The following is a 22,609-nucleotide window of genomic DNA, read 5'->3' as shown; positions in this document are numbered from 1 at the left end:
GATGAGGGAAGATCAAGAAAGCAAGAGCGGTAATAGAATGCAATTTGTATGAAAATGTAAGAACAATGAAGTCTGAAGCATTTCGAGACAATTGGTGGACATTTTGCAAATTAACAATTTACTAGATAGTTCTCAGATGTTATTGAGATGCTCTGTAATTTTGTATCAAACACATTCGGTTGTTCCCACCCGTGTTCTGTTCACTACACTATCATCGTTATAGTTCTCATTAATCATCTGATTGACAACCTAGTGCAGTTTTTATTGATACATTAAACATTGCTAAGTAATCATCACAATGTTTGTTTAAATGATCCAAGCATCTAAAAACTGTATTTCCATTGTTATATTCACTTTTTTCTTCTTTTAAACAAATGGGTTTTTTAAAAGAAAAATCAGGCAACTATAACACGGTAACAATAATATTATGAAATATAAACTCTTAATATTCCTGTTGTAAATAAATAAAAAAAACTGACTTGAAAAATTCCAATAGTGTGATTTTTAATAAAATATTAGTTTTTGATGGAGCTTTGTTCTCTGAGCTGGATGGTTTGGTTGTGGAGCTTTCATCGTTCTTCTGAATGACATCATCAGCTCAAACTTCAGGTAGAAAGCTCCACAACTAAACCATCCAGCTCATAAAACAAAACTCCATCAAAATCATCCACCTGAGCTTATTTTAGCGATTAGGTTGACTAATATTTTAGCTAAAATCTGGGATTGGATGTAATCCCATCTGACTGGTCGCAATTATTTATTGTCCCAATATATAAGAGAGGGTTAAAATCATCCTGTGACAACTATAGAGGGATTAGTTTGACTAATATAGTATCTAAAATACTAGCCTCAATAATTATCGGGCGTTTAACTAGGACTCGTGAACTGCAAACACGAGAAAATCAGACTGGCTTCAGACCTGGTCGTGGTTGCATCGACCACATATTCATCATTCGTCAGATTTTAGAACATAGGCATGTTTATCGGTGTCCAATAATGATAGTTTTTTTTTACTTAAAGCAGCATTTGACTCGGTAGACCGCGAGATTCTGTGGCAGTGTCTTTCATTGAAAGATGTACCTCAGAAGTACGTAAACCTTGTGAAGGCTCTTTACTCGAACACTACCAATCGAGTCAGAGCTTATGGCGAACTGTCATCTTCTTTTGCAACCTCAAGTGGTGTCCGTCAAGGCTGTCCACTTTCTCAATTTCTGTTTAATTTCATCATAGACGTACTGTTGGAAATAACATTCTCGTCGACTGAATTTTCGGTAATTGATCTCCTTTTAGGAGGTCCACTCAAATGATATGGTCCTGTTTGGCGAAGACGCTGATAAAATGCAGAGTTTTTTTATAGCACTGCGCAACATATCTTTCTTTCTACGAACTAATTCTTTCTTCCTGTACTATATCCTTACATAAAATCTTTCCTTTATATATCACACTATTGAGTTAACTGCTTCTATGAATCCGGTGTTTATCTTGCTGTGCTAATGAGGTGTGGCAACTTGGACCGATGCATGTATGTGCTTGGTCCTACGTTGTAACTGACTGACTGACCATCTCAAAATATTAGTTTTCAATATGAATGAATTCGTTTAGTTTTTATCGTGATTCTTTCTCTGATATATGCTTGCATCCATTTATTCTATTTATCTATTTATAATTACTATTAGGTTGCCAGTTTTATACGTGAATATGCTTCAGCACGTGCACAAATTATTGTTATTTCATTGAAAGAAGAATTCTACAGTCGTGCCGATAGCTTAATTGGTATTTATCCAGATATCGTAAGTATCATTATTATTATTGTTATTATTCAATGTTGAATTATATAGAAAACATAAAAAGAGCATAAATTGTAATTGATTATTTCTTTTGATAAACTGGTATATTTTATCGTATACCTGTTACTAAATACGTTGTTTGCCCAGATATTTCGAGACTAAGCACCATGAAGTGATGATAATTAGAACCTAGAAATGATGGATTAAGTACATTTTTTTCAGAGTTCTGAATCTCACTAAAATATGGTGTTATTGTGATGTGTGCTACTGATCTCGACAGATAGATATAGTATGTATCATCAATCAAAAGTGAAATGTCTGGTAATAAAAGGTTAAGAAAATCGAAGAAAAGAGATTGAGAACAGAGAATGATTGGTGTGGAGACGAAGGGACAATGAAGTCTGAGACGATTGATTGACATTTGCAAAAGGAACAGTCAAGTTTGATACAATTGTTGGATATTTTTCAAATTAAGTATTTACTATATGATTCTTATATTATAATAAGGTGTTCTCTGTAATTTTGTATTGAAATACATTCGATTATCCTCACTTGTGCTCTCGTTCACTATATTATAAATGCAAACACAATAAGAGTAACGAATTTTAAAATATTAAACTATGACGTGTCCTATCAATAAAAATCGCTGAACACAACGGGTTGAAGATGATTAGGGGGGTTTACTATAAAGGCTGATAAATAACTGAACTAAACAAATTAACTAAGTTGATAGCTGCATCTTTTCAGGGCATAAAAAACTAAATGAATATATGACTCATGACGTAAAAGCTGTTTTTCGAAAGTTGAAGGTAATCCATCCTAAAACTGATTAAACGTGATAATGTCTATGACTCATGGTCACATAGTTAAATATTTTGATTGTATTGTATTCTGTGGGTTAGTTGACTCAATTACTTTCACATCTGGTTTTGAACACAACTTATCAACGCTGACATAACATGGAATTACCTATTCATTACAAGAGAAGTGAGATCGGCAGATAGAGCTTATAAAATGCAGCATATCTACACAAATCTAAGTAAACCAGTAAGCTGTTAAACGGGATACTCAATACAATACTTCATAGTTTAATGATCAACAGCTTAGTCAGTCAAAGTACTTTATTTCCAACCCGTAGGATTTTCATGTATATGAGGTGTTAATCAGCAGGGTATAATTATCTATTCCCTATTATTTGAAACTACTAATCAAATTCTACTTTTTATGTGTATGTGTCCCTGTGATGCTGTTTTATGAATATGTTTTCGCTTAATGTGACTTTTTTCGTTTACTGTACAGTGCCATAGTTGTTACACTTTTCAAACAGATAAAGCTTAAAGTAGTCAATTTTACTTTTCACTGGTAACTTTCAGATTATTGTATCAGTAGTACGTACAGAAGCATAACGTAATAATCAGTCACTGAGTTGTTAAGTACTACCGTTTCACCAAATGTATAATGTTGATCTTTGTATTCTGCAGTGTCTCACTAATCATTATTATGCTACTAACTCTTGGCTTACGAACTATACAGCGGAAGAAAATTATGGCTATGTCGAAGTTCGTCTTTTCAAAATATTCCTCATAGCATTGTTTAAGGCTCGTGTATGCTTATAGGTTCATAGATCGACAGGAATTTATTGGTTATGAACTGGGCTTAATGAGTAATTCACTATACTCAGAATGACTTTGCTCATACTTACCTTGATATCGACTTTTGACCTTCATAAATAAGGTTGCCTATCTTGCAACTTTACTTGGCATATCATTCAATCAACTTCGCCTTGTGATAACCATAGTATTGTATTAGTAGTGCGCTATTGATTTATTGATGTCAAAATATTACCATCTCATCATGCATTTCTGTTTGTTATTTGTTTATATTACAGGAAAATAATTGTCTTGTCAGTCGTGTTTTAAGCTTTGATCTGTCGAAATATATTGATACCGGTGAACAGTAACCAGTAAACACCGGCTTGTGGGGCAGCGAATACACTCAGATAGTTGTGCATTTCTTTTATACCTTAATTAATTTATTTTATCTATTCTAGGTTGTATTCCAATATCGTAAGGATTTATTCTATTCTATTTCACTAATTTTTTTTTAATTTTATTATCTACAAGTGAGCAGTATCACTTACCTTTGCTCATTAAATACGGCAACAGATATTCTATTTTTTGTTGTTGTTATACATAGAGTTATGATAATTCTCCTCCATCAGCCAACTAACCGTATAGTACTGATATGTTTTATTACATTTTTTACTAACCATTAAAATCTTGTGTTCATCCTATATTTACGTGTGTATAATCTACTCTGTACAATTGTTATTGTATTTTTAAATAATATATTTTTTGATAAAACATGTTTTTTTTAGTGTATTTGTTTTCATTTCCAACAAGTGTTTGTGTACGTTGTTACATAATGTGATGGGATGTTTGATGCGGTTCTATTAAGAAACCGAGGTTTCTGATTAGTTACTATAGTTCACTTGGAGATGTCTGTCTAATGGTATGGTATGATGTATCGTCTAGATTAGTGTTGATTTAGCATTAGTCGAGATTATAAATACTCAAAGAAAAACAATCCCTCGATTTTTAATTTCAACTAAATAATAGCTTTCAGGTCATTCTTGAAACGAAGAATATTTGTAGCGCTAAATGAGAATTTTAGAGGTATTGTGTTCTGTGAGCTGGACAGTTTAAGTGTACAATTATCCATCCAACTTCGAGAACACAATACCTCCAGGTAATTCTTGATAATGATTTATAAAGAAAAATCAAATCGGAATTCTAGGTTTCGTTTAGGATTTTTCACTTAACTTTAACTTGAATCTATCTAATCAAATTATTCACTCTTTTTAACAGATTCGTCTAACATTACTACTATAAACAATTAATCTCCCTCGTTAACTTTTATGCAACAGTACTAAAGTGTCTCTCAAACTATATAAACATTCACTTGATATTGTTTTACTTGAATCTTCCAATGATGTTTTAGGACTGAAATTGAGTCCCAGAGTGAACATCAACTCTGAGATGCAGGTACATCCAGCTGACGAGTCCCAAACAGGACGAAACGCGCGTCCTGGATTCCGCTGCTAGCCACTATCCATCTTTGCTTATATAAACATTCGTAAAGTTTCAAGATCAATATGGTGTGAGGGATCCAAGCCCTTGATTGTCCAGTTCAAATTCAACAGTTAGTTTATCAGTACTTTTGTAACGGTTCAAGAAAAACGTAGATAACAAACAGGAACAAAACGTGCATCTACATAGACTCCCTAAAATATCTACAATTCCAAGGGTGTCAGTCTAGAAGTAAATGTTCACATCAATCATGTTTAGTATTATCGATTTCATGTATACTTGAGAACACTAAAGCCTTCTCTAAGTATTACTTCTAAGTAGACGATTACTGGACCAACATAAAAAAATGTGTCTATCGTCTGTACCTGTAGCTTCTTGTTTGAAATTCTAGTCTTCAAATCAATAAACCACACCCTTGTATCACTTTTATTTCACTGAAACCTTAACGAAGTGATGTTGGGATCATTGTTGCTAGCCTACTTCTGTCACAAATAATATCCTAAATAAAATGTTCTCACTGAAAAATGTTAATCATTTATGAAAAACGAATCATTTTACCAAAATCTTGTTTACTCTGAAAGTCAATGCTCTTAAAAATATTCGTGGTAACTATTATGGATTGAAAGTATTTGTAACTTATTATATGTGTAACATTTAAAATGTTGTGTAATCGGTCAGTTAGTGATCTAACGTACGATCTGGTACAATCCAAGTCGTTACACTTCTCAATAAGCACAACATGAGGGTAATTTAAGTAAGTGAGAATCTAACGAAGATAAATGATATACATTTTAGTGTAGGCGAAACGTATGTTGAATAAATAATATCAAAGAATAGGAGAAGCGGGATGAAAGTCAGCCAAAAATGGAAAACACAACAAATTTCAATCATTAGAAAATACAGTTATCTCAGTGAACAGAGGTTTACAGCCTCATCAATCGAAGGGCAAGATAAGCTTTCTGTATACATTTTATTTAAAAATATAGTTAAGAAAGTTCTGCATAGTGTAATTCCCATCAAACAATAGTAATCTATTCATCATTTTGTGGCTCACTGATTTTTTTATGGAATTCTTCCTCGAATTTCTTTTCTTGAGTAATGATTTATGCTAGAAAATAATAGTAATAATTACATTTTTTTCAGGCACACTTTTTATCTCATGTTGAATATTGTTTAATTTCATGCCGAGACCAATTGAAAGTAAAATTTATTCCTGAAGCAAGTGAACGGTTTGTTTTAGGATCACCAAGGTAAATGGTTTGCATACATATTATTTCAAGTAGTTATGTATAAATTCTTGCCATTGAGATTACAAATCGACCTAATTTAGACAACCATTGAAAATCTGAAAGCACTGAACAGCTCTTTCGTCCCGGTACAAAATTCAGAAGTGCTCATACACAACCTTACCCCCAGGGATCAAACTTAAAACCTTCGGCCTCGTGTGCGAACTCCTATCCTCTAGATCACTTAGCGGACACCCGACGGTGTTATTGTATAAGTTCAATCAATTAGAGATATTGCACAACTGTCATCCATTCTTTACGGTGAATAACTGTCTCATATCCGACACAGATTAAACTCCACTGATCCAGGCTTTTAAGTAGAACTCCAGGAGTTGTATGTCGAAGCAAGTGTGAACTCGTGACCATTTGAGTTCAACCATGTAGGGTATAAACAAAATACCCACTACAAACGATTGAAGATAGTCGCACAATATCGTGGATTGATTGAAGTTAGACTTGTAGACCAGTGGATTCAGGGAAAATGGTCTATAGGTTAGCGGTCGCGCGTGAGATCAGGTGTTCTGGGTTCGTCCCTTTGATGGTGGTTCGTGGATGCACGCTGCTGAGGATTCTTATAATTAGACAAGAAGGGTGTCCAGTGCATTTAGATTTTCAATGATTGTCTAGCTAAGATCAGTTCGTGAGTTAAACTTTGTTTACCTTGCGAAACACAAAAACTGCTATCTATATGCACTTATTCATACATACATTTTACTGATATTTAGTGATGAGTTAACGAATATCAAATGTAACTGATATAGAGGAAATACCTAAATGGATTTTTTACAGAATGAATCGAAAACCCATGCTCTATACTTTACTGAATAAAAATTACACTGAAATAAAATTGTTGTCGTACTGAGCAATTATCATAGTAACTTAAATGTGAGTCAATCAGTCAGTCAGCTACAACGTAGGACCAGGCACATAAATGCATTGATCCAAGTTACCATGCCTCATTAACGCAACAAGATGGACACCGGATTCATAAAAGTAATTAATTCAGAGGTAGTAATATATAAAAGAAAGATTGCAATAAGGATATAGTACGTAAAGAAAGAATTAATTCGTAGAAAGAAAGATACGAAGCGATTTTAATCTCTTAGTTTAAGGTAAGACAGAGAGTGTATACACCCACGACATTGTGATCGATCCTCAGCCATGTCACCAAGATTCTCTAACCATTGGTTACGATATAAATAAAAATAATATATTTGTATTATCCCAATGAGTAGAAAATTGGATTTTCTGACGTTTCGTGACTTAGTGTAAGTCACTTCTTCAGAGAATAAATAACCAAATTAAAATTAATCCAAGTTTAAATAGTACAATGGAACAATGCAAGAATAATATTATTCTTGCATTGTTCCATTATACTATTTACGTCAGAAAATCCAATTTTCTACTCATTGGGATATTACAAATATATTATTTTTATTTGTAACAATCAACCCAATGCTCAATTTATTCGAAATTGTCAAATCAAACATTGGTTACGACAATCACGCGGACCACAACCAAGTAGTCTGCATCTATCAACATGGCTCAGACTAGACGTTGATGACTTCAAGCACCGATGCCACGTTTTGGTTTCACCACCCCTAACTTTCTTCCAACCATCCCCAACACCAGTTAGCATTGCACGTCGTGGTAATCGGTGTTCAGACATAAGCAACATGTGGTCCAACCATCTCAGTCGATGAAGATTCACAACCTCATCAACTGATTTACCATCATTCCCTAATACCCTGTGTCTAACCTCACTATTAATTACCCGGTGATCTCAGCAGATGTTGGCAATATTTCGAAGGTATTTGTGGTCAAACACTAGTAGCTTACGAGTGTCTTCTACTCTTGAAGGCCATGTTTCGCTGCCGTAAATTAAAACAGAATGGACTGCCGCGCAGTATACTCGTCCTGTTATTGATAGACGGATATCTCTCCTTCGCCATAGGTGACGTAATTTGGCAAAAGCCAAACGAGCTTTTCGAATCCGTGCTGAGATTTCGTCAGACACCAACCCATTAGGGCTGATCAGACTTCCAAGATAAGTGGAGTTGTCAACGCGTTCGACTACTTCACTCCCTATCCTTAGTTCAGGTGTTGACGCAGACAAGTCCTAAAGCAGCAGCTTGCATTTAGAGGGAGAGAAGCACATTCCAAACATTCTGGCATTGTTGCTTAGTGCTACCAAAAGACTCTGCATTTTATCAGCGTCTTCGCCAAACAGGACTATGTCATCTGCGTATTCTAAGTCGATAAGTGGACCTACTGGAAGGAGATCAATACCCGAGAATTCAGTCGACGAGAATGTTATTTCCATCAGTAGATCTATGATGAAGTTAAACAGAAATGGAGAAAGTGGACAGCCTTGACGGACACCACTTGAGGTTGCAAAAGCAGATAACAGTTCGCCATAAGCTCTGACTCGATTGGTAGTGTTCGAGTAAAGAGCCTTCACAAGGTTTACGTACTTCTGAGGTACATCTTTCAATGAAAGACACTGCCACAGAATCTCGCGGTCTACCGAGTCAAATGCTGCTTTAAGTAAAAAAAAACTATCATTGTTGGACACCGATGAACATGCCTATGTTCTAAAATCTGACGAATGATGAATATGTGGTCGATGCAACCACGACCAGGTCTGAAGCCAGTCTGATTTTCTCGTGTTTGCAGTTCACGAGTCTTAGTTAAACGCCCGATAATTATTGAGGCTAGTATTTTAGATGCTATATTAGTCAAACTAATCCCTCTATAGTTGTCACAGGATGATTTTAACCCTCTCTTATATATTGGGACGATAAGTGATTGTGACCATTCAGATGGAATAACGTCTAACTCCCAGATCTTAGCTAAAATATTAGTCAACCTAATCGCTAAAATTGGACCACCATCCTTAAAGACCTCTGGAGCCAATCCATCTGGACCAGCTGCCCTTCCTCGTTTCAGATTAACTATAGCCTTTTGAACTTCTGCTAGAGTTTGGGCGACCTACTTCAATGTTCCATTCACACTGTCTGAGAATGGAGGGTAGTTGTAGAGTAGCTGACGGCCAGCTGAACTGTTATCTGAAATGTTCCGCCCATCGTTCTAAACGTCTGGACTGAGAGCAGATGAGAGTGTCGTCTTTTTCTGAAATAGTCTGACTTGCACTTGACTTATTAATTTCAGTTTCATTTATTAGTCTGTAGAGCTGTCTTGTGTTCCCTACAGCCGCCGCCTTTTCCATCTCTTTTGCTTTCGTTGCCCACCACTGCTCACGGTCGTTCCTTGGACTTTTGGTTAACCTAAATCTGATTTGTTGTCGCTCTTCATCGTGTTCAGAGCCTGATGGGATGAGTTTACGAGAATCCATCGGTGCAATAGACATTGAGGAAATCCATTGGTTCTTTGTAACCTTGTGGTTTAAATCACCGATAGATGTCACTGATGTTTGTATATCTTTACAAGCAACATCTGGGTCAGCCTCGTTTTCAGAACTACCTAATTGTGACCTCAGTTGTTCCTGGAACCTACTTTTGGTTTTCTCGCTACTCAATTCAGTTCTAATGGGTCTTTGTACTGTAGCTTTTTTGCGTCCAGCGAGGCGCAAGCAGATGCGTGCCCGTATTAGGGTGTGGTGAAAGTCCAAGCAGGTACTCCAGATTGAGCGACAATCTTCTACCGACCCTCTCCAACGATGACTGATGGCAATATGGTCTATTTGAGTCCATCGTTGGTTTGGTGTAGAGGGTCGCCATGTTAGACGATGTCTCTCCTTATGCTTAAAATTTGTGTTTGCTAAAAATAAGCGATTGTCTGAACACAGTTGCAGCAGACGATCACCATTATCTGTTCGCTGTGTCGGAATACTAAAATATCCACCTAAATGCCTTTCTGTTTGGTTTAAACTACCTATCTGAGCATTGAAGTCACCTGCTACGAGTACTATGTCTGAACGTTTAGCTTTCTGTAAAATTCATCTGAGCTGCAGTCGGTGGGAGCGTAGGCAGAAACGACAAAAAGGCAACGACGTGTGTCCCTATCCTTCCGAGTTCTTACGTAGCCGTTCAGCCGAACAGCACATAGACGACTGTTGACGGGGATCCACTCTAGTAGTGCTTGTTCGGCCCTCATGCTTAGTGCTATGCCTACACCTGCCATTCCACGAGAACTTGCCATCGGGTCACCAGATACACGGAGGGTTGATCTCGTCGGGTCTCCGTTTTGACGAGGTGAGGTCAAGTGAATGACCACACTGAGATCCTGTATGCGTGTTTAAGAGATACAGCATACATCAATGGTACGAGATTCTAGGGTTCTAGCCAAGGAAGCCTGTTGACCGATTTGACATAGGGTGCGTACGTTGAAGGCTCCAATGTGTAGTGTGGAGCGAGGTTTCAGTAGACCTGGGACAGTGTTTTGAGCACTAGAATCGTTGGTTGTGGTGACACTTGAAGGGGAAGCCGAAAGAGGAAGTTTAGAGTTGAAAGTCGATGTAGGAGGAATAATAGGAATTGAAGAGTGAGGTTGATTATGAATACAGTGGTCTTGAGTGCTGTTAGAGGTATGAAGGCGGTTATCACTTCCCGGTTGCCCACACCGAGGAAGGGTTCTTCTGGAGGTACCTGAAAGGGAAATTGGATTAGAGGTGGTCTTAGTGACCTGGGAGCGTGCCCAAGGGACAACTGCTTGAGATCGGTCACACACGACCTTTTTATGGGTAATTTTTGTGTTAGCTCCGTACTTATTGAGACCTTACCGCCGGAGACGGATATCCGTGGGATAAGGCGAGGTGTGCGTTTTCGGGGTCGACCTTTTCTAACCTCATTCCTCCTTGTGGGAAGACAGCATCGCTGTCATGCTGGTTGTCTGAAGGAAACACCTTACTGCTGTCACACCTCTGTACAGCCAGCAGAACGACTTCGCCTTCGGACCTTGGGTTTGTTGCTTTTTGTCTTACCGCTCTTCAACCGACCTGTCTGACATGGTAGGACCTTGAGGAACGGTTGTTCCAGCCAGTATAGATCGGTTGCTTCATCACGATAGGCAAGCCTGACCACCACGTCAAGGTAGCAACAACGGTCGGGAACTTATATGTGATGTCGTGTTTGATCCTGTTTTATAGCTCATCCTTTTAGCTACTTATATAAGAGTAAGTTTTCCGTAAGGAGTCAACTTGAAAGTCAATTGACCTCCTTCATGTCAACTAGAATAATTTTAGCTGGTTATGTATTCACAGGTCATATTTTCATCGTGTTTTTGTTTTGTTTACTGGATCTTTTATTAATATTCATTCGTTTATATACGTAATGTCAATTCTCCGTTTACTGTATTAAGATTTTTCTGCCCTCATTATTACCTACACTACTTTGTTTTCCCTTATTATTTTCTTTTTCCTATTCCATATACTAAAATCTATTGCATTGAAGCAGTACACTAACACATATGACCCTTTATTTTTTCTTAAAAGTCTTTTCCCTGTTTAGTTTTGTTATTATTTCTTATTTTCTAATCTAATTCTCAATTATCTTTTGTTTGATTTCCTTTCTTCATTGTTCCAGTTCATATGGTCATATTAGTGCTGTTCTTTCAGTCTATGGTGATTTAGTATATGAAGCTGTGAGTTTTTAAAATAGAATTATTATATTTCTACCTGTTAATTAATTATTCATTTATAATTGTATTAACACCTCTTATCAACTGTTATACATTTACAGTTCGATATTTAATGTTTAAAAACATTTTGCGTACAAAGCGTTCCTCAACTTGAATTCGAACATAAACGATAAATAATCTGTCTAAACAAACCTGTCATCTCAGATTGTTATGTAATATACTGATAATTTTATGTACTAAGCGAATGATTCCCCACCGTGGCTTTAATGGTAATGACCAAGACTCCTTACTATCATCTTCTTCCCTGCCTTCTAACTAGAAACAAGCCCTAGCTTGTCTAGAAGGTTTATAGATAGAGATCCAAGTATTAAACGCATTTATCTATACACACAATTAATTTTTGTAATTATTAGAGCTTATCAACTTTTACAAAAAGTTAATACAGATGAATATGTATATGAAAAATGTCATTGGATTAATGAATACAAATGAGTGTTAGACTAAACAAAAGTTACACTAAATTTCAAGTCAAATGAACGGAAATTACATTTAAATTAATATATAACCTTAGATTCGATTTCATCCTGGTAATTGTATTCAGGTATTTAACATAAGCAAGTAAATCGTTCTTCTAGCCAATACCACCTCCCACCTGCTCTTGTCAATCTGGTAATCTCTAAATATCTATGCAGTCTTAATCCTCTTCTTCTGCGCAGCTAGTTGACATTCAAACGTTAGAAATATGTTAACGATTAGGTCGGACCATAGGGCAGTACAAACTACGTTTGTGAAGATTGTATTCACTTTTTTAGCTATATGACTTGTTAAAATCTGTTCAATTTTTGAGACAATTTTCATCACAGTCTGAAATTGGCTGGAGAACGCTAGAGATTTATCGGGTTTTTGTTTACTAGTACACTACATTGTGGATCTATGATCCCTCATAAGTGATTGAATAACAGACCTTCCAGGTAAGCTCTTGTTCTCATGAAAGTGTTGGGGACGTTAGATCCCGAGAACTCACTTAGAAGAGGACCTAATTTTGTAATTTTATTTAGAAAATTTGAATTTCTCTGTTTGCGCCAAAAGCGCTTTTTTCACCTTCATGTCGTATTTCCCACTTGGGAGAATCTTAAATGCTATTGGTCCATAAATGGATCCCAAAAGTTACCATTCATTATGCTTATTGGGGCGTAACAGATCGAAACATATTTTGATGGACGGTTTGTAGAGATCTTCGATTTTTCATCACGGACCGATGTCATTTAAACAGTCACTGAAAACTAAGGAGCTCTACACAGATTTTTCCTTCTAATAAAGGACTTATCAACAATGCATATTCGTGCTTTCACCTGGGATCGAACCCAATACCTTTAGATATTACTGGGATCGCTTACCTTTAAACCACTAAATTAGTATCAACTGTGTGTATTTCGAACTTCAATTAATTTTCGATATTCTGCCATCATACAACCCCATTCGTGGTAACTCCTTTAAACTCCTCGTAGTTGAACTCCACTGGTCACTACTCACCAATGTCAGTCTGTAATGTAAACCATAAAACCCAACAGTCCGTAAAAACCCCTATATTAATGTCTCTAAATTCCCTATAAACAGAACCCATGTTGACTTTAAAATAAGTAATTCATTCAACCTGTGTTTACTTATTTCCCTGATTTTTTTAAATAGGACTTGAATGTTCATCGTACAAACACATCAACATCATATCATTCTATTATAAAAGACAATCACGGATCACCGTATAAATTACAACAGGTCAGTGACAGCATGTCTACTTTTTTCACATAAATTAATGTAAATTATACAGTCACGTAACCAAACCAAAACTTATGATCAATCAACAAAGCTTAATAATGTTCGGTTTTAACTGTGTTAGTAGGTGTAGAAAATTTTTGTTTGAATTCATACAATAATCATGACATTAAGAGTGGTATAACTATAAATCCGTAGCAGTAATTCAGTTGTACTCTTGTTTATTCTTTTTGTAATCGTCATCTTCGGTATAGATTTTTATTCGTTGAATTCATTTATTCTCTTCCAAATATTGCTTTCTATGTATGATTTTTTTCATCATTGATATAACACTTGTAGTTCGACTATTATTTTTGACTGTTCTAACATAATATGTGATATTTTGGACGAATATATGTACGTATATAATTGACTAATTAATATGTAACTTGCTACTAAATCATATGACAACTAAGATAACTCGAAGTCTGTTATTTCATCATTTATTTATTTGAACACATAATTATTGGTACAATGGTGCACCAGATACATCTGCGCCACACAATAATAATGAGAATGAGCAGAGAAAAAGAATGTGAGGTGCGTATAAGAGAGAAAAAAGAACAATAACGATCACAGATTAGTGTATGGTAGTGTAATAATAATGGGGGAGACGGAAAAGTACAACCAGAGAGAATTCTTTCAGTTAAGGAAGTTACAGTCACTTTTTATAAAGAAAGTAAAAAAAGGTTACAACAGGATAGCCACTGGCTTCTACTCTGTGCCCGAACATACGATGTCGACGACAACGGTTACTGGATATATTGCTCTCACTCCTATTTCATCATATTGTATATCAATACTTTGGTGAAAATATATAAACGATCTTGAACTATTTCCTAACCAACGAGAAAACAGTGTTTGGTTACAAAACAACTTATGATTTAAAAAAAAAGATTTAATATAATTATGATGGATAAATAATTTTAACTTATTTAACGAGCCTTTATATGTTTGAATTAATAGGGTTTTCATCACGGATTAACAACAACTATAGGGCAACTATGAATTTCTTTCTGGAATCTAATTGACTCATCCATATGCTTTACTTCCGCCAATACGACTATATTCTTACTCTCATTTTATAAAATACAATGATAAATTCCTTTATTAATTATTTTTTTTTAATTTCTTTCTAAAGATACAAGATTGTTTAAATTATGTCACAAAATCCCTTGAAAAAATAAAATCTGCAGAAATTTCCACAAGTGTAAATGATCTAACTGAAAGTCAATCGGTAAGTCAAGGATAATCATAATTATCCATTTTTACTATCACTACCGTCTATTTATACTCTATATGATGATTGATATAGAGAAAGTTCATGTGTCAATCTAGCGATATAATTGTGATGTAATTCTTGTAGATCTTTTTCAATATGCCGTAAACTACTACTATAATGAATGTATAGATTGGATGAAATGTGGCTATCGGTAAAATTCATGATGCATGTTTCGTCGTGTTCAAGACTCGTCAAATGGATGTACCTACATTCCAGAGTTAACGCACACTCTGGGACTTGGATACAGTAATTTAGTCTTCAATGCAACACTTTATTGTTTTGGCTATTAATAACAGATAGCCTGAATGAATATCAATTCTAAGATGCCATTACATCCAGTTGAGGCGTTTCAAATAAGACGAAATGTGCGTCATTGATTTCATTGATAGTCACATTCCACCCAGTTTTTATGAATGTGTGTCATAATGTAGGACATACATTGCGGAAATCATCAAATTGCATCACAAGGCAAGCCCTCACTTTGAATCCTCATAGTAAAAGTGTTAGACTTGAAATCATATTACCACGGTAATTGAATTGATCTCCCAATTTATTGGGAGCGAGGATAGTAATATCAGTTGGAATTTTTTTTAAACCAAAAAGTTCCATAGTTTTGCGACCACCTATTTTCTCAAAGGTAAATAATTAATAAAAAATATGTCCATTTTGGTTGCCTTATATAAGCTGTACTCCATAAGTTCTTGCTTTAACTAATTAAAAATATATTATAGCACAGCAAACGCCCAATGTCATTTGACTAAGTATTATCGTCACTTCTGACTTTATTATCTCCAAATAACTTAAAAGAACTAATGTCAGACTCCAAACATATAATTCAAATCAATGCATAACTGATCAATAAGTTGACTTAAGAACTAAACAGTTGTCTTGGATTTCTTAAATGTTCCCACTGAAAAAAAATGAAAATAATTCTTATGTTTACAATCATCTTAATGTGATTATTGCGTTTATGTGTTGTTCATAAACTCACAGTTATTTAATCCTTCGTCAGTTGATTACGGTTTAATTAACTTTTATTGTAGTTTTTATTCGAATTATTCTCCTACATTCGAGATGCTAAAGATTGTTTAACACAACCACCGCGTAAAACTATTGAAGAGCATCTGGCCAATCCTAGTCGGGTAAGATATATATATATATATATATATATATATATATATATATTATTTGTACAGCATTACGTTTTTCTATGAATTTCTTCTAACATAACAAGCAGCATGCCTTTCATATTAAATTTGTGTAAAGTCCACTTTTATATTTCCCCTTGACATAATGAAATGTATAGTGCGGATGTATAAAATTTAGGATTATCATACGAATGATTATTATCTAAAGCTTTGTTGTTTAATACTTTGACACACACTGTTCTATTTTTATGCATTCTATTTCTAAACTTTTGATTGATCCATAAGTCCGTGTCAAATGTATTTATATTTATTTGATAAACATATGACTCCATAGAAGAAAGTGGAGAAATTATATCATAAAGTTCTCAGAATGAGGTTGTAGAGATTGTTGAATCTCATTGAGATCATGAACCGATGTTAGATCACTATTGAAAACCTATAATCACTGCACTGCTATTTCGTCCTAGTAGGGGATTTCTCGACCGTGATTGGTGGAGTTCAACCGTATTGAGTGTGAAGCAGTTGGAGATGGTCGCGCAGTATCCTGGATTTGTTGAAATTAGACGTAAACACCGTCGGATGCCAGCTCAACGGTCAAGAGGCTAAGCGTTCCCGCAAAACCTAAGGTCCTAGGTCGCAGTTTCGCATGCGGGATTGTGCACGCGCATTGCTGAGGAGTCCCGTACTGGGACAAAACGACCCTTCAATGTTTCTAGGTTTTCTATGGTGGTCTAACATTGATCGGTTCATGATTTCAATGAAATATCATAAAGTGATATGAGATTTTACATATCTAAAGAAGGTTGCTTAATAATTGAGAGATTGGAGGAAAATAGGAGGATGAAAATAATTTATGAGCGAGGAATATGAGAGGTAATCATCTTCCGAAATGATCTATACGGTCAAAGGATTAAGATCAAAGAGAAGTCGAATCAAAAACTTATACACTGCTGTCGTGTTGGTTATTCAAGCTTGAACTCTGCTTGCGAAAGCAATACGTGTAAAATATTTTATTCCCACGGATTTCATCTCCGTCTTCAGTATGTTTTTGTCTTAATTATTGTTTTGTGATATTGTAAATTTTGTGACAATTTTTTTTGTGATTATCGTTCAACCGTTATTTGTTTTTCATTTATTTTTTATCTGTTAAGTGGACAATAATCTGTCATATTTCTCAACCGTAAATTATTTTTATCTTCATCTTCTCTCCTATCTTCTTGATCATTAAGCAACGTTCTTTTATTATTTGTAACCTTGGATCATTTTACGACGTAACCTCTTTTTCTTCCTTGTCATGTCTTATTACTCTAGATTTATTACTAATTAATTACTCCCCTATTACACTCTGGTTTTGTATCACTTATACACTGTGATTTCTTAATTGTATTGATGTTGTTGTTGTACAAGTTTTGAGTACAGTTAAGAATTGATCTCTCTCCCTTCAGTTTTTCGTCGTTCATCGAGTTAGAAGAAGCTCGAAGACTAATAGGCTTTAACGCCTAGGTTGTTGTTCACTGATTGATGTGTCAATGTAGGTGAACTGACCGATTATTGGACAAGAGAGAAATCATCTGACTGCTTTCTTGTCAATTACGTCCCCGAACATACAGCACTCAGTGCAATAAGAACAAACAGTCTGTTTTTCTCCAACATAACACCTCTATTTTAGTTATTTGTGATATTGGTTAAGCATCAATAAAATCGATATGTGGATGAGTTAACTTCTTTATGGATTTATTTCAGTATGCTTATCGTGTCTCTGTAAACTTTGTTGAGTTGTCTGTGCTAATCACAATGTTCCCTTGCATTAAATATCAGTTGTCACAGTAATTGTAATATTTATTACCGTTGTTTTGTTTATTTTTTAATCTAGAGATGTTTTTATCCACCTATACCGAAAGATATTGTCTTAAGCATATTTATACGTGGTTGTTCATTAGTATTTGCAGCGTATAATTTAGTTTACAATAGTTTGGATAAACGATGGGAAGTTTTAAACCGATCAAGTGTAAGTTGTTTTGTACAGTTTAGCAAATACATATACGCTGCATGTTTTGAATACATTTTCGACAGTATTGTAGTCAAATAAATGCCCTAGACTTTTTTGATTTATGAAAACATATTGCAATAACTAGTATTGTTACATGCCTACGCGATCTATCTTTACCTTCTGATAGATGAGACGTTAAGGCCAACATTAATCCAACTTCCTTTTCAGGTTCCTCAAGAAATACCCTTCCACGATGTGGGCAATCAGGAAGTAACATCAGCCCTCATACCCGTAACAGCACACGAGACCAAGTCGGTCACATTCAAATCCTTCCTACACCTCCTAATATCTATCTTATCTTCATGACTAACCCTTCTCACGTCTCTTTATCACCTGGCACCGCTACGGCAAACGATTCGAGCACGCGGAACGTTATTCCTGGTCTCCTGAAACCACGCTCCAAACTACACGTAGGAGCACTTAACGTCCAAACACTGTGCCAAATAGGACAACAGGCTTCCTAAGCTAGGACTTTGAAATCTCGCTCCATCGATGTGTGCTGCGTCTCTGAAACGTGCATACAGGATCCAAGTAGGGTAATTCATTTGACCGCACCATGTCAAAATAAAGAACCAACTCGATTCACACTTCGTGTACTAGGTAAGGATGGCAAATCAATTGATGAAGTAGTGAAACTTCATCATTTGAGATGGCTGGAACACGTGTTACGTATGCCCAACCACCGACTGCCTCGACGTGCGATGTTCAATGGTATAGGAGTAGATTGGAAGAAAGCTAGGGGTGGCCAGATCAAAACATGGCATAAGTCCATGAGGTCACTGACAAGTAGACTGAGTCATGTTGGTAGGTGTAGACTATCTGGTTGGGGACCGCAAGATGATAGCAACCGATGGTTAGAGACCCTGAATGACATGGCTCAAAATCGTTTGTAATGGGGCAGGTGCATCCAGTCTTTGTGTTCTCCCAAAGTTTGATCTCCTTATTTCTCCTTGTCTCTTTTTTTTCTCTTCCCAAATTTATTACACAGGATTATACTCTTTAAATAACATCTCCAAACCCTAATCTTCCCAATTACTGCTTATACTCTTACTACCTCTACCACTACGTGATTTGAATCGACAACTGCATCTGTGTGCTAATGTGGTGTGGCAACTCGAACTGATGTACGCGCGTACGAAGTTCTACGTTGTTACTGACTGACTGACTGATGTGGAAAATACAATTACAGAGAAAGTTAAAACTTATAAATTATCCTCTAAATACAATACTAGTTCACAGAATGAACCAGAAAATAGACGAAGTTACTAGACTTATCACTTATTAACCTATGAAAACATTGTGGTTCACCTTAGCTTCAGACATTTTTTCCAAAAAGGTCTCCTCAATTCCACCTGTTTGTAGTGAATTTTGTTTTTTTTTATCCATTGAATAGGTTGAATGTGTGATACCAAGACTCCAGGAAACTTTATCGTATTTAGATGCAGCTATGAACACCTTAATGTATCTAATGAATAAACGTAACATTTTATAATTCATGGATTGAATTTAATCCTGTTAATTTTATATTTTCTCTCCCTCATACTTGTTTTTATTTTAATTTATTTCCTTATTTGATTTATTTGACTCTTCATTTCATTGTCGTTAGAGATTTGGTTTTCTAAACATTAGCCTGCTGTAGTTTTTATAAAATTGTATTTCAAAGGTAAAAACGCACTAATCTTCGCTATTTAGGATTTTCACAATGTAGATGCATATTTATTTTTTGGTTGTATGCAATTCATTTGTCAAATGCGAGTTTATGTGCTGAATTTTGAACTACACTTCATATGAGAACTAGTGAATACTATTCTACAGTCAATGCCAAATTAATTGTTATGAGATTCAAACCTGATGCCTCCTGGTTGACTTCTGACTATCGTCACCACCAAACGACTGAAAGCTACATTGTTTCTATTTCTCATGTGGTTTTTTGAAGTGTTCAGATCTCTGTCATACTATGAGGACCTACAGTCTTACTAGTAAGTGGCGTAAGCTGGCAATGTAATGAAGCTAATCAATTATTCCCCGCTTCAATATTCAGTCCATTCCTTCGATTAGAAACATGCATAATATTGACTTAAAACATTGATTTTGATCACTCCTACTTTTTGAGTTTTCTTTTATCAAATAAAATATATTCTTCTGGATAAGTGGTGGATTCTACAGAAATTACTGTCAATATATTATCTTTATTATATACGTCAAATAAATGGTTTTCAATTTTGTATAACTCAAAATGTATGTTTCTTGTAAAGTACGATACAAGTAATTCGCGGAGTGATGCAATGTGTTTTGTTGCCATTCGATGCATTGAGAATAATATTTCTACATTGATGCAGGTTTTCTAACGCTCTAGAAAAGAAAAAGTAGGTATCACTTTTAAAAGCAGCAACAGAGAGCCTAACTGTTGACCGTAGACTCATCTTTATTTACTAGCCATCTTTACTAATACAACTGTAATTGACTTGCTACGTAATTTTCAGATCTCGCCCTTATAATTTAGCATTAGTTCATTCTGCAGTGTAGTGTATTAGGTAACTGCAGTGGCTCAATTTCATCCAATGAACCAACATTCGGATTACAGAACTGGTGTTTTGTTCTTTATACTTCCAATGATCAATCACAGTAAACATCTACTGGGACAGGGTAACCATTTTCTATGTTTGTATGTGCTTTTCAATGTAACAGCAAACCACTGATATTTTGAAGCGTTTTTTTCTTCTGTAACGGTCCAAGCTATTCTGGGAAATTTGTAACTGGATGTAGCATTGTATCTCATATAGAACGTTAGAAGAAATAAGATGTATTTTTGTAGACAGGCCACTATTCCTGTCATTTCAGTCAGTCAGCTGGCCGTTAAAACATTTCTGTCGAAATAACTTCTAAATGAGGATTGCTTGATTCAAGATTATATATCAGATCGCTCTGGATTCGATAAGATCTGAGACAGTAATGCATTTGAAATATATATGCAAAGTGTACAGATGACATATGTGATCCCGTAAAAGCAGAAGTGCAAGAATTATTAACTCCAGTAATGTTTCACTGTGCCGACAAAAGTGGATCCTGTTTTACGATCTTCCACTTAGTAGTGTGTTACTACTGTATCTCAGAATCTAAGTGTCTTTGACACGGGATGAATGCATCTTGTATGAACTTTTAGAATTTCTTTCTAGGTCGGTGTTACTTACGCCTGTTACTCCCAATGGAGCATAGGCCGCCGACCAGCATTCTACAACCCACTCTGTCCTGGTCCTTCTTTCCTAGTTCCATCCAATTCTTGTTCATTTTTCTCATGTCTATTTCCATTTCTCGGCGTAATGTGTTCTTTGGTCTTCCTCTTCTCCTCCTTTGGCCTTGAGAATTCCATGTGAGGGCTTGCCTTGTGACACAGTTGAATGCTTTCCTCAATGTGTGTCCTATCCACTTCCAGCGCTTCTTCCTCTGCTGGGATCTGGTTTGTTCTCTCCCACAGTACGTTGTTGCTAATAGTGTCCGGCCAATGGATCTGAAGTATTTTGCGTAGACAATTGTTGATAAACACCTGTATTTTCTGGATGATGGCTTTCGTAGTTCTCCAGGTTTCTGCCCCATATAGTAGAACTGTCTTGACATTTGTATTGAAAATCCTGACCTTGGTGTTGGTTGACAGTTGTTTTGAGTTCCAGATGTCCCTCAGTTGTAAATATCCTGCTCTTGCTTTGCCGATCCGCGCCTTCACATCTGTATCAGATCCACCTTGTTCATCAGTGATGCTGCTCAGTGTAAAAACAACCACATCAACAATTAATATAGATAAATGAAACGTCTGGACAATGTAGGATATCGAAATAACGAGTCAATTAGCAACAAAAGAGAGGTTATAAGTGTAAGCCATTGAATCCATGCTGAACCTGAAATGTTAGATTCTAGGGAGATGCTCCTGTACTCCTATCGCGAAGAGGAAAATGCTTCAAACACTCAGGGAGGCGCTCTGATGCTGTCCAAAGAAGCACGAAATGCAGTTGGGTATCTCACAGATCTGGAATCATCAAAACACCGTTCAGAACAAAGAAGGGAATCACGATAAATGTTATTCAGTTTTGCACCTACCAGTGATTCCAACGACGATAAGAAAGATCAGTTCTACAAGATAGTGCAATCGATCATGATGAAGTACTTAGGAAAGGACCTGATCATTCTGATGGGATGTCTAAACGAAAAAGTCGGAATGGACAACACCTGATATGAATATATCATGGGAAAACATGGACTGACTGATATAAACGAATGAAAATGGGAAGAGATTTGCAAATCTATGTGCATTCAACAAAATGGTTATAGATGGCACAACATTCCCACACAAACACATGCACAGAGAATCAGATGGAGAAGCTCTAAAATCTATGGAATCTTCCACGTACCTGGACAGCATCATAGATGTAAAGGCGAAGATTGGCAAAACAATGACCGCATTCCTACAAATGAAGAACATATGAAACTCAAAACAACTGTCAACCAATATCTTCAATACGAACGCGAAGGCAGTACTACTGTATGGACCTGAAACTTCCAGAA

The 22,609-nt window shown here is 35.9% G+C and overlaps 1 protein-coding gene across 1 annotated transcript in view; it reads left to right on the top strand.

Annotated features, from left to right (window-relative positions):
- The window catches only part of SMC1B (Structural maintenance of chromosomes protein 1B), a 46,453-nt gene extending 25,214 nt beyond the window's left edge, over positions 1 to 21,239 (top strand). The window contains exons 22-29 of the mRNA XM_051215533.1: positions 1,677 to 1,790; positions 3,676 to 6,126; positions 11,706 to 11,763; positions 13,450 to 13,536; positions 14,714 to 14,809; positions 15,898 to 15,996; positions 17,876 to 18,010; positions 19,446 to 21,239. Of these exons, the coding sequence (XP_051066057.1) occupies positions 1,677 to 1,790; positions 3,676 to 3,747 (186 nt within the window). The 3' untranslated portion in view covers positions 3,748 to 6,126; positions 11,706 to 11,763; positions 13,450 to 13,536; ... (2 more) ...; positions 17,876 to 18,010; positions 19,446 to 21,239. The remainder of the gene's footprint in view (positions 1 to 1,676; positions 1,791 to 3,675; positions 6,127 to 11,705; positions 11,764 to 13,449; positions 13,537 to 14,713; positions 14,810 to 15,897; positions 15,997 to 17,875; positions 18,011 to 19,445) is intronic.
- The last annotated feature ends 1,370 nt before the right edge of the window (positions 21,240 to 22,609 follow it).

Source organism: Schistosoma haematobium, chromosome 4 (genome assembly GCF_000699445.3).
Source record: "Schistosoma haematobium chromosome 4, whole genome shotgun sequence".
Taxonomy (NCBI): Eukaryota; Metazoa; Platyhelminthes; class Trematoda; order Strigeidida; family Schistosomatidae; genus Schistosoma; species Schistosoma haematobium.
The sequence above is the reverse complement of the archived record's forward strand: the minus strand, read 5'-3'. Positions and strand labels throughout refer to the sequence as shown.